The following is a 17889-nucleotide window of genomic DNA, read 5'->3' on the forward strand; positions in this document are numbered from 1 at the left end:
ACTTCGGGTTAAACAGGCATTTATAAATGGTAGCTACAAAAAAAAACCTCAGAGCTTCTGTTTCAGTTAGAGGGGAAATATGAACAATTCAGGGCCATGTTCTGAGGAAATTGTGGTTGAAATGAATAAAATTTAGATGAAATACCTGTTAAAATAAGTTCTGCAGCATAGCTTCGGATTTCAGTGATAAATCTCTTCTCAGTAAAATGGTCAGTGAATTCTGTGCTCAACAGATATTTGCAAATAACCTACAGATACAAATATTTGTTTTCATGAAGACACAGAGTAGTTTTTAATTTGAAGTTTTTCTTCAAACAGAGCTTAGTTGTAATGTAAACTGAATTTTGTACAAATGATCTAATGCTAAAAACTGAATTCCACATTCTAAAAAAAGTTAATATTTTAAGCTCTAAATCAAACTTCAAAATATAGCAAGAAGAGCAAATGCTAAAATTAAAAACACCTTTCCATATTTTAATACTTGAAAAACACACTTTTTACAGCCCTATAGATTAATCATGACATCAGCAAGTTGTGTGTGTTCCATTACCATTAGGGATTTATTTTAAATACTCAGAAGGTGAACAGGATGTACAAGTAGTATGTGACCAACACCTCCATCAATATAAGAAAGCAGCACACCATCGGGGTAATTAGAGGTACATAATGAGCAGTGTCAGAAACAACTACTTCTTGAAATAAACTAAGAGAGACCAAATTTTGCAGTTGACAATAACAGAAGACTAAAAGCAGATTTATTAGAATTATTCAAAATCAAAAAATGGTTAGAAGAGAGTGGGTACAGCAAAGCTGTTCTCATTGGTGGAAGGAGCAAGAACAAAAGCACACAGATTTAAGTACACTTTAATTGGTAAAAGAGCAATGGTGACATGAGGAGAAACATCGAGTGGTTAAAATCTGGAATGCAGATTACTACCAGAGTGTGTCGTGCAAGTATGTTCAATTGTAGCAGTTAAGAGAGAAGGAGGTTGGAAAAAACAGAATGTACATGGTTACGGACAAATAGAGATTTGGATTTGCATTAAATGAATTGTCCCTTTGGAGAATTTGCAAAGACATGACAGACCAAATGGCCTCCTTCTGTGCTTTAACAGTTCTATGATTCTGTAACCTTGCCTAAATAATAAGACTAACATAGAACTCTGTTACAGAAATAAAAATAATGGCAAAGACAGGCTCGTATCACAAAGAAGATTTGCGGTTGCTTTGTGGGTGTTTAATTAATCAGACAAGTGACTTCTCAGTACCAATTATTAAGTTCTATTTGGGGCAGTGGGTTGCTGTGAGCTGAAGGAACAGGACAAATAATATTTAACAGCTATAGAAATAAACTGCATACAGTGTGAAAAATTGTACAAAATTCAAGCTGAGGAGATATACATAAATAGATCAAAGACTAATTATCATGTGACTGAGGCCAATTGTGAAAATAAAAACCATTTGATGTGCAGGATACAGAGACTGAGCAACTCTCCAAGCCAGTCTATACATTAAAGAGATTTGCTATCAAAGCATGTTCATTTGAGAAACAAAAGCACTGATCTGGAGAAGGGGAGAAATGAAACATTTAGTCTTTGTTGGAGGTCTTACATTGAAAAATAGATGACAATGACTGAAGACAACTCAAATTATTAAAACTTCCTGCAAGTTATTTTCAAAACACTCCAAAGACGACTGCAGTTCAAGAAGGCATCTCACCACCAACTTCTCAAAGGCATTAGGAATGAGTAATAAATCCTGGCTGAAGCAGCGATGTCAACATCTTCCAATCAAAAAAATCCATATCGAGGCACATATTGGACAAAAATTACTTGCGAACATGAGCATTTACATAGTTTGCAAAGATGCATACATAGAAAAGTAATTCTTTAATAGTCAAGACATTAACTTTGCTTCTTTTTTTCTCTCCAGATGCTGCCAGATTGCACTTGCTGCTTTTGTTTTCAGACCTTCAGCACTGTAATATTTTTTTTTCTCTTAGCTTGAAGTCAATTATTTATATAACCATGTGTCATTTGTCAGATCAACAAGCTTAAGGCTTATGGCTAGCACTTCTTTTTTTGATATAATTTCAGGTGAATTGCTACTATAAATAAGCAAGAACAATGTGATGTAATCCCACTGACATACCCATTTGACTATTAAGGCCATAAAAGCTGTTAAATTTAAGAGTTCATGATGTCTTAATTCCAGATTATTGATCGGAACAGACTTGTTTAAATACAAATTGGATGAATGCTAATCTATCTTTACGAATGTTTTAATGATTGCCTGTTGTCCTAATTATTAATTTACATGACATATTCTCTTTTTACTTCTATACTCAATATCTTTTTAAATAACACCCAACATGCAGAACATGACTCACTATAAAACCTCCTAACTTATGTTATATATTGGAAAAGCCCAGTTTATAAACAATGGATTCACGTGAATTTACCTCAGTGCAAACGTGATTTCCACACTGTATTAACTTCTACTCTTACATGGTAAAGTTGTGACTCAGTCAGTATCCTGGTTAATTTTTAGTCATCAATTAACATCACTTTGTCAAATTATCTGCTCATTGTTACAGTATTGAATGTGTCAGCTTGATTTTGTGCAAATTCCGCTGCCACATTTCCAAACAACAATCGTGAATGTATTTCAAAAGATGTTGACTGAATTATTCAGCACTTTGGGATGTCCTCAAGTTGTGAAAGATGCTGCAGAAGTTCAAGTCTTTCTTTCCTTATGTTTGAACATTTACTTTAAATGTCATGAGTGAGAAAAGTTTTCCCTGGTTACTCACTGCAATCCTTTCAGTGAAAAAGCTCTGCTTGGCTTGTTTTTCTTAATGCTAATCTCTAAATATTAGAAGAAGGACACTACAAGTTGTAACTGAACAGCAAAGCACTTACGCAATTATTGCATAATACCCAAAAACATAGAAAGTTACAGCGCAGTACAGGCCCTTGATGTTGCACCAACCTGTGGAACCAATCTGAAACCCATCTAACCTACAGTATTTTTATCCATGTTTATCCAATGACCATTTAAACGCCCTTAAAGTTGGCGAGTCTACTACTGTTGCAGGCAGGGCGTTCCATGCCCTTACTACTCTTTGAGTTAAGAAACTACCTCTGATATCTATCCTATATCTATCACCCCTCAATTTAAAGCTATGTCCCTCGTGCTAGCCATCACCATCCAAGGTGTCTCTCACTGTCCATCCTATCTAACCCGCTGACTATCTTATAACTGTTCAAAGGATAAAGAGAAACTAGTGCAACCTAACCAGATTTAGAATGGAACTGCTTTACAACAGACATTTAAATGTAAACACAGAAATGTAAAGGAATTCTAAAACAATTAAATTATTAGCAGCACATACTTCACTAACTAAAGGAAAATTCTAAAAGTACGAACAAAAAACAAAAGCTGATTAAATATTTCAGTAGAAAATCCATTAACTTACCTGATAACCTTCCAGAAAAGGTCTGAACATTTCTGATAAAAAGGAAATGGTATCACTGCCCTTCTCAGAAATGTACAGGTCTGTGTGGGAGCCCTGAATGGCACCACTCTTCGTGACCAAGTACAGCCCTTCATCAAAGTCCTGCAGCGAAAGAAAACAGTCACAATACTAAATATAACATGAAAAACATGAGATAGAATCTGGATCAAAACTGATCATAACAAGAGGACAGGCCGTTTTAGAGAGTTACAAATTTGGCAATTTCTTAGTTACTTATTTAGCATTTCGAGTATTGTTGGTTTTACAAATACTTTGTAATATTCGAAGTGCTTTGAAAGAGTATTTTTTGTGCTCCATAATTCAATGAGCAATAGATTTTCACTGCATGGCCTTAATAGTTATTGTAAGTGACTTTATGAAGTGTATTGCAACCTTAATAACAACACAGCTCAGCATTCCATTGGAGCACATTATGAAAATTGACACCATCTATTTCTGACCTCCCTCTTGGTGCAAGAATGTGTAGGAAATGTATTAGGAAGCAAAGTGCCTGATACAAAGTTATTCTTGGCATGTATTTATGTATCTCACACTGCATTTCACATTACCTTGACGAGATCTCCTGGCAAAAAAATAAACTCGTCAGACAATACTTGATGCAGGTAGCTAAAGCAGCTGTAGACATCCTCTGAAAAAAAAACAGTATTACTTATAACCTTCAAAAGCAAAAACAGAAATTGCTCAAGAAACTTAGCATGTCTAGCAGGATCTGTGGGAAGAAAGCATCAGAACACTTGAAACCTTTATCAGAAATCTGAAGCTAGACGTGATCTATTTTAGCTTAATTTTATGCAGGAAGGAATTTTAAATGTATTAGTTATTTTAATCACATAATATACAGTACACACTTTACACTCTTGCTACATTTTGTACTGCATCTTGGAAGTCCCTGGCCTATATGTCTTGTGGAAACACACATCGGAAAGCACTCTAGGGCTGCAGGAGGTTGGGAGTGGAGGAGAGGAGCAGCAGATAGGCCAATAGGCTCTTTTCACTATAACATTCCCAATGTTCCCAAGAGGAAGCACCCTCACAGCGTCTACTTATTTCTTGCAACTCTTGCATAGTGTTCTTTGTTAAGAATGGCACTTTTTTTATTCTTTCATGGCATGTGAATATTGTGAGCAAGGCCAGCAATTGTTGGTCATCCCTCATTGCGGCACGGTGGCACAGTGGTTAGCACTGCTGCCTCACAGCGCCAGAGATCCGGGTTCAATTCCCGCCTCAGGCGACTCTCTGTGTGGAGTTTGCACGTTCTCCCCGTGTCTGCGTGGGTTTCCTCCAGGTGCTCCGGTTTCCTCCCACAGTCACAAAGATGTGCAGGTCAGGTGAATTGGCCATGCTAAATTGCCCGTAGTGTTAGGTAGGGGTACATGTAGGGGTATGGGTGGGTTGCGCTTCAGCGGGTGCGGTGTGGACTTGTTGGGCCGAAGGGCCTGTTTCCACACTGTAAGTAATCTAATCTAATCTAATCTAATCTAATTGCCTTTGATTTGCTAGGCAATTTCAGCAGGCAGCTTACAGTCAATCACAATGATGTAGGTCTGGAGCCTGACAGGATAAGGATGGCAGATTTAATGAATTAGATTGGTTGTTGTTTTAAAAAAAACCTATGATAATTATTCATCATCACTAAGACCAGTGAGACATACATTAATTGAGTTTAACTTCCACCAGCTTCTATAGTGGGATTTGAACCCATGTCCCCAGAGCATGAGACTGAATCTCTGAATTTTGAGACATAACCATTACACCATTGTCTCCCCATATAAACTTTTTATAGGTGACTGGGCTACAGATTCTGCCAAATAGAAAACGTTACTATCCTCAGTAAGGAATTCAATTGCAATAATTGTTTCTTATCATTTTCAATACTCATTGGCAAATGACCAGGCGAATATCAGCTGATTCAAATTACAGGATCAATAGATTTTTATTTATTCAAATAACTGAATCACAACTCAAAAGAAACATGTAATTTCATATTTCTCAAGTAACACTGCTCTCAAGAAACATCTGAGTTCAAGTTTAAGGCTCTCTTTACAATTCAGAGGCAAAACATGGACCAGCAGCATACAGCAACTTGTACTGATATTATGCCTGTTACATAGAAAAATATTCCTTCATACGAGTGTTATCACACAAAATTTGACACCAAATCATATAAGTAGATACTAGGACCAATAATCAATAGGCAAGGTTTTATTTAATTTATTTATTCTTGAGATATGGTGTCCATGGGAAGATCAGAATGCACTGCCCTTCCTTAATTGTTGTTGAACATGTGGTGGCAAGGTAGAGAAGTAGAAGCATTTATAAAGGGAATTGAAGGGTAAGAAAGAAATAAAGAAAGACCTCAGCAGCAGCTGAGCTGATGCAGAGCAAAGTTTAATTATGCTATGGAAATAAAAACATGCTCTGGAAATAATCTTTATTGTACATTGTAGTACTTTATACTACACTAACATTACTTTGTGGTATATATCTCAATACAGAATCTAGAGAATAAAGCAGAAGATCAGGGAGTATGGTATCACCACTACTGTTAAAACATAAATTAAAGAAAGACAGGAATGATAGTTCTACTTGTCTGATCATATAGTTTTTAGTCGACTGAGTTTTTTTTAAAGGGGCTTCCGATATTGGTGAAATGAACCAATCACAACTATGAGGAGAGATGACATATTAGAAGAATATCAATTAGGCCAATAAGTTGAGATGAAAAACAAAAATAAAGGCAAATCACCCTGCCAGGTATGTACTTTATAGGAGCAGTAAGAAATAGAAGCAGTGGGTCATTAGGTATTTCAACCTGCTCAGCCATTCAAATGGATCATGGCTAATTCTCTACCTCAATGTAATTTTCCCACACGATCCCCATATCCTTTAACAGCATTAAAAACTAGAAATCAATTTGATTTCAGTGTCAAACATACTCAATGACAGAACACCTGCAGCCCTCTGGAGAATTCTAGATTCACCATCCCCTGAGCAACAAAAAATCCTCAACTCAGTCCTAAAGGGCACACCTGTTACTCTAAGACAGTGTTCCCTCATTTTGACATCTCAGCAAGAGGACTTGGCTTCCTGTATTTACTCTGGCAAGTACCATAAAAATTTTATATACTTCCACAAGATTATCTATCATTCTTCAAAACTCTAAAGAATACTAGACTAGACTCCTCAAATCTTTCCTCTTTAGACAGCACCACCATCCCAGAATCAATCTGTTATACTCCCTCGAAGACCAGTATATCATTCCACATTCAAGGATAAAAGACCTTACGCATTAAATAACACAACGATTGCAGTTACTAGAAATCTGAAACAAGCACAAAAAATACTGGAGAAACTCAGCAACTCTGACAACATCTGTGGAGGAGAAGCAGAGCTACTCTCTCCACAAATGCTGCCAGACTTGTTGAGTTTCTCCAGCATTCTCTGCACTCAATGCTCCAGTTCCAATCTTGCCAAGATTCAAAACAATTGCAGCAAGACGTTTCTTACACCTGTAATTAAATCATGTTGTAATAAAGGACAACTGCAATCTTCCTTTCTAATTACTTATGACACATGAATGTAGCTTTCAAAGAGTTACGAACAAAGATATCCAAGGCTCTTTGCACAGCAATACTGCCCTATCTAAATAAGTACTCTGCATTTCCGTTTTGTCTACCAAAACGAATAACTTCATTGCTTTCCACATCATATTCTATTTGCCACATTCTTGCCAAATTATTTAGCATGTCTAAATCTTCTTGAAGCTTCTTTGCATCGTGCCCACAACTCTCATTTTCATTTATTCTGTGTTATCAGTAAACTTGGATATATTACATTTGTTTGCCATACCTAAATCATTGTTATAGATTGTAAATAACTGAGACCCCTAATACAGATCCTTGCGGTACTCCATTAAGTCACAACCTGGCAACCTGAGAATGATTGGTTTCTTCCAAATCTGTGCTTTCCGTCTTATAACCAATTCTCAACCTATCCCAGTATACTACCCCACAATATCATCTCCTATAATTCCTGTGAAGGAACTTACTGAAAGCCTTTTAGAAACCTACATATACTGGATCCATTGGTTCCCTCTCATCTATTACATCTTCAAAAAACTCAAAGGTTTGTCAAACATGATTTCCCTTTCATAAATCCATGCTAATCTGCTTAATATTACCATAATTGTCTAATTATCCATCCTTTATAATAGATTCCAACATATTCTCCATTGCTGATGTCAGGATAACAATCTATAGTTTCCCATTTTCATTCCCTCTCCTTCTTAAATAGCAGGGTTTTTACATTTCTTTCTTTAAATCTATAGAACCATTCCAGAATTTAAAGAATTTTAAAATCAGTGCAACCACTATTTTTAGTCACATTTTCAACATTGTGGAATGTAGATTATCACATCGGGATCTATCTAGTTTCAATTCTACTAATTCCTCCAATGGGCCGGGTGCTGGCAGGTGGGACTAGATTGGGTTGGGATATCTAGTCGGCATGGATGGGTTGGACCGAAGGGTCTGTTTCCATGCTGTACATCTCTATGACTCTAATTCCTTTTCTTTTAACAAATACAACTTTTTTCAGTCCCTCATTCTCAGTCGTCCCTTGTCTCTAGGGAATTTTGTGAGAATTTTCTCTGCCCTTCTCTACGAAGGAGTAATTATTTTGTTTCTGTCACTTACTTATTATGCATATTAAATTCTCTGTTCTCTGCCCATAATAGGCCTATGTTTGCCTTTCCTAATCCCCTTTTCACAGAAGTATCAAAACTCTAACATTCCAGGTTTATGTTTCTCAGTAGTTTACTTCTATATTCTGCTTTCTCTTTCATCAGTTTCTTGGTCTACCCTTGTTAAATTCTAAAATGTTCCCAATCTTCGGCTTAATTTTTTAAAAACTTAATAAGCCTCTTCCTCTGATCTAATACAATTCTAACCATCTTGTTAGCTATGGACGAATCACCTTTCGAGATAGATATTTTTGTTTCAAATAGAATGTACACTTTGTTGCATATCATATATTAATTTTTTAAATGCTATTTCCTGATTACTATCAGACCCTTTAATGTTGTTTCCCAATCTATCATAGCCACTTGTCCCTCACACGTTTGTGGTTTTGTTTGTTTAAGTTAAAGTCCTTAGTTTCAGGACTAAGTGAACTACACCACTTTCAACTTGATGTGAAATTCTATACACTGGACACTCTTCCCTCAACGTTCCTTTACAACAGAATATTAATTAGCACAACACTAAATCTAAAATGTCCCATACTCTAGTTGGTTCATCAACCTACTATTGTTGAAAATCCATCTTGAATAGATTCCAGCATGTTGACCTCCACATTATTAGATTTACCCAGTCTATATGTAGATTGAAGTCCCCCACTATTACTGTATCACGCTGTTCTGATTTACACCATGCTACATATTCCCACCATTGCTTTTCTTACATATAAACAGCTTTTTCAAATGCTTGCTGCCTTTTATTGCTTTCTAGCACCACCCAAACCGATTCTACATCTTGATATTCTGATCAAAGATCCTGTCTCACCAATGTACTGATTGAATTCTTTCAATACAACTGCAGAGGGTACGATTAGAGTGTCTTTAGATAACACAAGCATTGGTCACGTGGTTAACAGTGAGGAAGGAATAGTTAGACTGTCATAGATATTAATAGACTGGTCAGGTAGACAGAAAAATGACAAATGAAATTCCATCTGGAAGAGTGAGGTCAGGTCCATATAAAGTTCAGATAGGTGTAATGGTCCTGAACAAGCAGGTAGACCACATGAAAGCTGCAAACTCCCAAACAGTGCGGGAGCACAATGAGCCCAGCTCCTCAACTGCCTTTCTGACTGAAACCATGGGTTCTCCATCTCCATCAAGCATTGAAGATTCCTCAGAATCTCAGATGGACATGGTGGATGTCATGGCCTTGACACCGTTGCCACCTGAAGAGGGGAGTAAATTTCTTCCAAGACGCTCCAGGTACAAGAGGCGAACTACTGTGCATTGCAGATTGCCTATCTCAGAGACAGAGTTAGAAGAACATGCCCTGGTGCTAAAACACCCCAGGAAGAGCTACAGAAAAAAAGAACTGGCCAATGTCTTTGACTGATAGGGAACAGCTGTAGTGACTGTAACAAGGTCAATCAGATGGACCTCATAGAATGAGTTCCCTGTTTGGGCCAGATTAATAGCCCCAATCAAGGAGCACCGGCTGACAGATGTAAACAAGAGTGTCAGAGGTTCTGTTCATTCTGAGAGCTGGCACTGAGGGAGCTGGATCAGTGTCAAGGACTCTTCACACGTAAATAAAGGGTGGCTTAATGACGGGATACTAATCTCTGTGGAGTTATTTCAACTAACGTGCCAACAAAGTTCACTGCCAATGTTAAAACTGGTGAACTTATGGAGATCCAAAATAGTGGTGACTCAGCAAGTCTGAGTCTTATAGTGCTCCTCCCAAGACCTAGGCAAAGTGGGCCACCCACTTCCACCACACTCACTAAATCATTTAAAATAGTTTTTACTTAAAGTAATTAGTGGTTTAGTACTAAATTCAAACAGTTCAGTTTCCTGTAAAAATGACTAGGTGGAAAGGAGCCTGCAGCTCTCAGCAGGCAGGAGTGCCTCCCCCACCCTCCCCAACTGCAGCAGAGGCGTCTGCAGCTGCCCTGGGGGACTTACCTACGGTGACGAGCCTCATGGAAATCATCTCCAAACTCGATGCGAAAATTGATGTTTTCATTGAAGAGTCCCGAAGTCAATGGAATTCACTCTCGGCCGCACTACAAAAGCACGGTCGAGACATCGAAGGAATTGAGCGCTGAGTTGGAGGTGCGGAGCTAAAGGCCGCGACCACCGAGGCCATTGCAGAATCGGCCGTGGATCGGGTCCGGACTCTCGAGCAGCAAGTCCGGACCTTAGAGAATCACACTGACGACCTCGAGAATCAAGGTCGTCGAAAAAATATTTGTTTGCTTGGCCTTCCCAAACGGGAAGAAGGCGGCCAGCTTACAATGTTCCTCGAGCAGTGGCTTCCACAGCTTTTAAATCTGGAGGCTGGATCAGGCCAGGTAAGGGTGGAATGGGCCTACCGGGTTGCAATACGCAGGCCCGATCGAACCAGCGCCCCCGCCCGGCCCTGTTCCGGCTGCAGAGCTATAAGGGGAGGCAGATGCTCTTGAAAGCCTCCAGAAATCTTGGGAAAGATCCCCAAGCCATGACTTATAAAGGATCCAAGATTATGTTATTTCAGGACTTTTCCCTAGCTCTGGTCTGAAAGAGGAAGGCGTTTGATGAAGCGAAGAAGCGTTTAGGGGATTTAAACATGCAATACTCCTTGCGCTACCCAGCTATACTACGCTTCAGCCATGAAGGGTCCGTGTATAACTTCGGATCACCGGAGAAGGCCAAGGAAAGTTTAGACTCTCTTAGATAAATTATAAGAGTTAATTGATGTTGTTTTGCCCTACCCCCACCCCGGTTTACCCCCCTTTTTTTTCCCTTTCATTACCTTACTGTTTAATATTAAGTCCGGGGGGTGGGAAGAAGGGTTTATTTATTCATTTTTTACTTAGTGATTTTCTTTCCCCCCTTTTATTATATACATAGGCCAGGGGGTCTAGTTAATGTAGATGGGGGGAAGGTGGTATCTTATCCTATTTTATCTTTGTCCTTGGGAGCGGGGTTGTTTCCCCCTGTTATTTTGTATTACTGTATTTAATTTGCTGAGGCTGTAATTTTATAGTCATATATGTTCATATATGGTATTAACATTACCAAATATATCCAGGTGTTGGTGTGGGTGGAGGGTGTGGGGGATAGGGTACTCACTGTTAGTTCTAGTTCAGTAGTATACTTGAATTTTTTTAATCCTATTGTAGGGTGCCTGGGTCAAGGGTGGGGCACTGGTTGAGAGAGGTTATGATGGGTTTTTTGGAAAGGAAGTGATGCCCCCTGGGAATAAGGGGGAAGATCTCAGTTTAAATACATTTTTTAAAATTTAGAAATAGTTTTTTATTATATTGATCTGAAGGTACTAAAGAGCTTTTATTTTTGTGAATTTTATATGCTCTATGCTCGGGATGTTTTGGATAGAGTTTCTTCTCCCGGGCGGTCTCGGACTTGCCCGGTGATTATGGATGATCGATCGATTAAATGATGCACCTGGAGTGTCATGGGGAGTAATTCACCAATCAAAAGGAGGAGAATATTATCAAATCTCAAGAAAGAAAGGGTCGATATAGCTCTCCTATAGGAGACACATTTATTGGATAAAGAACACATTGAAATTATGACAGGGAAGAGATTATTTTGCATTCTCTCTTTCTGTGCAAGGAAAACCATTTTGGTAAACTGGGTGGCTGAGGGCCCTCAAGAACTTTTGAGTTGGCACAGAATAATTATGGAATATACTCCTCCTGACTTCTTTACAAATATGGTGCACCGGGAGAAAAACAAAATTACTCCATAAAATATCGCAGCCCTTCTTGAATTACACAAATACAGATATCTCGGTCATCCTACAAGGGCCTTTATTTAATTGAGAGGGTGAACCTGGCTGGTCCAGGGCCCCCTGGGAGAGGAATCCCGCATGAATATGGGTTTTGTTGTGATCTGCTGTTAACACATTCCGAGCATGTACATCACTGCTCAATTTATGTGTTATCCATTGGGTTTTTTTTTCTCTTGAATAATGTAAGAATTTTAATCATACATTCTGGTTAGTTGTAAGCTAGATGAGTAGTTAGTTGAGTTTTGTTTTTTTTTCTCTCTTGGTATTTCTTTTTTCTTGTTTGATAGATTTTGGTTATCACTTATTTAAGATTTAACTGTATATCAATGTTTATACTTGGGTTTTTTTTTTAAGTTTTCTTTTGTAAATGTGTAAAAACATGTTAAATTTTCAATAAAAATATCTATATAAAAAAAACTGGTGAACTAGAAAATGATAAGGAACTACGATGTGAGGTCAGGTGATAGAACAAAGCCAATCAAGGGAAAGGAAGGATATTCAAATCTGCAATGGGAAGGCACAACAGGAGACATTTAGAACTTTGAAAAGCAGCATAATGTCAGAGCATAATAATACAAGCATTAATCTACTTTTTCAATCTGTTTCATTTGTAAACTATTTTTCCTTCAGCAAAATAAGTGAAAGTATTGAATCTCACAGCATCAACTACTTTTGACACTAGTTAAATAAAAATAATGCATTTTTTTCCCCCCAGCACTATTCCTACTACCATACCCTGCCCCAACAAATGTGACCTTACCAATCTTCCTACCATTGTGTTGGATTTCCCAAATCCCTCACAACCCATCTTGGGAATCACTGTCACAATGATGACATTTGTGCTGTGTACCCACAAAAGACATTTAGATTAAGTTTATTTTGCATTAAATCTTCACAACCAACAGATACAGGAGGCCTTCATTCCATCTGCTCAATATGGATCTTAAATCCTGATTCCAGAGATGTAAGGATAACAATGTGCCATTCAATTTGAGATATCATATAATGAATATTTTTGAAAAGTATTTACCTTTCCTGCAACTTTGTGCATTTTGAAATGCAATTGCTACCAAGGCAGGGCGCACAAAAACATGCAGTATCTGATTTCTATAGGATGCACACATCAGCACGGAAATGGTGTACTTGAAAATATTTTCTACTGTGAATTTAGTTGGTGTCCCTTCTTGACAGAGCACAACCTGGTCTTTGACTGTCTTCACTATGTTGTGGCGTAGGGTAAGACTTGAGCGAATCACTTTGTCAGATGTTACATTCCCTGGAACACACCATAGAGATCAGTGAAAGTTTGCACACTGCAAATGTAGATTTTTTTAAAATTTGGATTTATGACAAAATGGTATCCAATACATGAAAATAACAATGGTTATCAATATAGCATTCATTTCGCAAATGGAGATACTGTCAGATCTGCTGGGAAACACATTATACATAGTTATGAACAGGGAACTTTAAACTATAAAGACTGAAAAGTTTAATGTTTTAATTTTTCACCGAAAAAGAAATGAGTGCGCTTCACATTTCACTCATTCTCCACAATTGAAGATTAGTGGTACATATGAGGTGTAGTTATTAGAAGTTCTGATCCCATTAGTTTCCTACGTAAATATCTGTACCTACACTTACATGTGGCATAAGAGAATGATCAGAGAGAAGGTATGGCTGATCAGGGATAGTGGAGGGAACTTGTGTCTGGAGTCTGAAGAGGTAGGGGAGGCCCTAAATGAGTTTTTTTTTGCTTCAGTGTTCACTAAAGAGGAACCTTGTTGATAGTGAGAACACCGTGGACCAGATTAATCAACTTGAAAAGATTGATATTAAGAAAACGGACGTGCTGGAAATTCTGGGAATCGTCAAGATAGATAAGTCCCCAGGGGTGGACCACATATATCCGAGGTTACTATGGGAAGCAAGGAATGAGATTGCTGTGCCTTTGGCAATGATCTTTGCATCCTCACTCTCCCTGGGAGTAGTACTAGATGATTGGGAGGTGAATGTTGTTCCTCTGTTCAAGTAAGGGAATAGGGAAAGCCCTGGGAATTAAAGACCGGTCAGCCTTACTTTTGTAGTAAGCAAGGTACTGGAAAGGATTCTGGGAGATAGGATTTATGACTATAAACAGCTTGATTAAAGATAGTCAGCATAGCTTTGAGGGGGCAGGTCATGCCTCACAAGCCTTCTTGAGTTCTTTGAGGATGTGATGAGACAAGTTGACAAAGATTGAGCAGTGGATGTTGCGTATATAGATTTCAGTAAGACATTAGATAAGGTTCCCCACAGTAAGCTCATTCAGAAAGTTAGGAGATATGGGATATGGGGAAATTTGGCTGTCTGGATACAGAAGTGGCTGGCTAAAACAAGACAGCAAGTGGTAGAGGATGGAAAGCATTTTGTCTGGCAGTCGGTTTTCAGTGGTGTCCCGTAATGGAATCTGCTCTTGGGCCTCTGCTCTTTGTAGTTTTTATAGATGACTTGGATGAAGAAGTGGAAGAGTGGGTTAGTAAGTTTGCCAATGACACAAAGGTTGGTAGTGTTGTGGATAACGTTGAGGGCTTTTGCGGGCTACAACAAAACATTGGCAGGTTGCGCAGCTGGGCTGAGAAGTGGCAGATGGAGTTCAACCTGAATAAATGCGAAGTGATTCATTTTGAAAGGTTGAATTTGAATGCTGAATACAGAGTTAAAGACAGGATTCTTGGCAGTGTGGAGCAACAGTGGGATCTTGGGGTCCACTTATATAGATCCCTCAGAGTTGCCACCCAAGTTGATTGGGATTGTTAAGAAGGCATATAGTGTTTTGGCTTTCATTAACAGGGGCATTGAGTTTAAGAGCTGTGAGGTTTTGCTGAGGGTCTATAAAATACTTGGAATATTGTGTCCAGTTTTAGTCGCATCATTTTAGGAAGGATGTAGATGCTTTAGAGAGTGTGCAGAGGCGATCTACCAGGATGTTGCCTGGACTGGAGGGCTTGTCTTATGAAGAGAGGTTGAGTGAACTATGGCTTTTCACACTGGAGAGAAGAAGGAAGAGAGGTGACTTGATAGAGGTGTTCAAGGTAATGAGAGGCATCGGTAAAGTAGCTAGTCGGAGACTTTTCCCCAGGGCAGAAATTGCTGTCAAGAGGGGTCATACCTTTAAGGTAATTGGAAGAAGGTATAGGGTATATGTCAGAGGTAGGTTCTTTACACAGAGAGTGGTGGGTGCGTGGAACGTACTGCTAACGGTGGTAGTCGAGTCAGAGACATTAGGAAAATTTAAGTGACTATTGGATAGGCACATGGATGGCAGTAAATTGAGAGGTGTGTAGGTTAGGTTGATCTTAGATTAAGATAAATGTCCGGCACAACATTGTGGGCTGAAGGGCATATATTGTACCAAACTGTTCAATGTTCTATTTTCACATCACACCTTAGACCACAAGGTGCAGTTGTCACAGCAAAACTGAATTGCAGAATGCAAACATTAAGTCTTGATATACCAAAGTGTTAAATTTACTCAGGTGCATTGAAGCAGTGGCCTCAAAAAGCCAGTAAGGGTTATTATTTCAAACATAAACACTTTTTTTTGTAAAGATATTTATTAGGAATTTTTTTTAACTTTACAAACATATAAAATTATTGAAAAATACAATCAATAACAAATATCAGTACAATAAAAAGAAAAACAAATTACAATACAACTACTGTTTGCTAACTACTAACCTACCCTATAATACAAAACAAACCCTAACACTGTGCAAAGCAACACCAATAAATAAGTAAATAACTGACAGATCAAAAAAATGAAAGAAAAGCAAAAAAAAACACCAAAAAAACCCCCCACAAAATATAGAACAGAAGAGTTCCCAAACAAAAGAACTGGAGCATTGTATATGTACCTGTATTAACTCTGTACCTGTATTAAGCAACAGCAATAAAGAAGTAAATAATTACTGGATCAAAAAAAAGAAAAACAAAAAAAGACACAGAATACAGAATAGCTATGCTCGGCGCAAAGCTCCCAAACAAAGCAACGGGGGCATTGCATATATACCTGTATTAACTCAGCCCTCCAGGGCCCAGGGCTCGACAAACCTAACCATCCTGATTAAACAAACACCCTAGTTAAGATAACTGGCAAATCTATATCCAAATAACTAAAGTAGGGCTGCCATGTCTTATAAAAATGGTCTGTTGTGTAGTGCATGATGTTTGTAAAAAAAGTCTAAGGGAATGTGCACCATAATTAATTTCTGCCATCCCAGCAAGTCCGGCAGGTTCTCAGACACCAGAATATTCTTCCGTGCACAGTATGCAAGAATATTAAATAGTTTCTTTCCATGCGCGTCTACAGATGGTAAATTCGGTAGACTTAAGAGGAGGGATATGCAGTCTACTTTGACTTCAGTCCTCAATACCCTCCCTATTTCTCCCACCACAGCGCTCCAATAAACACAGAGCCTGTGGCATGTCCAGAAGCAATGGGTAAGAGTACCTACATTTTTCTTACATTTGGGGCACACTGAAGATTCCTCTTTTTTAAACTTCACCAGACAGTCTGGTGCCAGACGACCCCTGTGCAGAACTTTTAACTGCGTAGTGCATGTCCTATTACAGATTGAGATCGTTTGAGCATTCTCCCATGTCTCAGAAGAGATCTCCACTCCTAGCTCTTGCTCCTAGACCTTACATAACCGGTTAATATCCTGCCAGACCCGGCTACCCAGGAGGCGATAGAGGACATTAACCGAAAGGGTGCTTGTGGAACATAGCAACAACCTCTCTGTATTGGGCTTATAGGGCTTAGTGAGAAGCGTAGTCTTCTTCTGAATGAAATCCCTAACCTGAAAAAAACAGAAAAGATCTCTGCAGGGCAACCCATACTTGTGAATCAGTTGCTCAAAAGACATCATAACCTCCCCCTCAAACAAGTCTCCCAAACTAGAAACTCCTCTCGCTGCCCACAGTTTGAACCCTGAGTCCATCAACCTTGGTCAGAACCCTGGCATGCCAACTATAGGCATAAGTGGCAAAGTCTTGGATAAACAACCCTCACTCTGAAGCATCGCCCTCCATGCAGTGACTGTACTAATGACAATGGGGTTCCGGCAGTGGTCCATAACTGTCATCTTATCCATGAACAACAGTTTAATAAGAGGGCACTTTGCCTGGGAGGACTCAATTTCCAGCCGTATTGAATTTGGATCGTTACCAACCCAATCACAGACAACTTACAGCAGGGAACTCAGTTGATACCTCCTGATGTCTGGGAAATCAACTCCTCCCCCTCCTTGAGGCAACTGCAATTTAGTAAGTTTAATGAGGGGCCGCCCATGATGCCAGACAAAGGAACCAAACCATCCCATAAGCTTCCGTAACGTTGATCTGGGAAACATTATAGGGAGCATACGCATGGAATAAAGCAAACGAGGAAGAACATTCATCTTAATGAGAGATATTTGGCCAGCCATGAAATTGGAAGAGCCTCCCATCTCTGGAGATCTCGCCTAATATTGTCGAGCAAGTGAGCAAAGTTAGTCCGAAATAACAGATCAAACTTGGGGATAATAAAAATGCCTAGGTATTGGAACCCTGCCTGTGACCACTTAAAAGGAAACTTAGGGCCACCTTCAACTTCTGGCACATCCTTAAGGTACCTCAAAGGCATAGCCTCCGATTTTGCAAAGTTAACCTTATATCCTGAAATAGCCCCAAGTGAATTGATACATTGTATCAAATGGGGTATGGAGGTCATTGGGTTCGATTAAAAACAGAAGGACATCATCTGCTTACAGTGTAATCTTGTATGCCCTCGATCCC

General features: G+C 38.9%; 1 protein-coding gene across 2 annotated transcripts in view; it reads right to left on the reverse strand.

The window, feature by feature from the left end:
• Positions 1-17889, reverse strand: part of gnpat (glyceronephosphate O-acyltransferase) — a 60960-nt gene that overhangs the window by 7767 nt on the left and 35304 nt on the right. For both annotated transcript variants that reach the window (XM_072559007.1, XM_072558997.1), the window contains exons 10-13: positions 13103-13348; positions 4087-4166; positions 3479-3619; positions 146-248 (exon numbers count right to left, since the gene is read on the reverse strand). In XM_072559007.1, coding sequence (XP_072415108.1) covers positions 146-248; positions 3479-3619; positions 4087-4166; positions 13103-13348 — 570 coding nt within the window. The remainder of the gene's footprint in view (positions 1-145; positions 249-3478; positions 3620-4086; positions 4167-13102; positions 13349-17889) is intronic.

Source organism: Chiloscyllium punctatum, chromosome 3, assembly GCF_047496795.1.
Source record: "Chiloscyllium punctatum isolate Juve2018m chromosome 3, sChiPun1.3, whole genome shotgun sequence".
NCBI classification, from domain to species: Eukaryota; Metazoa; Chordata; class Chondrichthyes; order Orectolobiformes; family Hemiscylliidae; genus Chiloscyllium; species Chiloscyllium punctatum.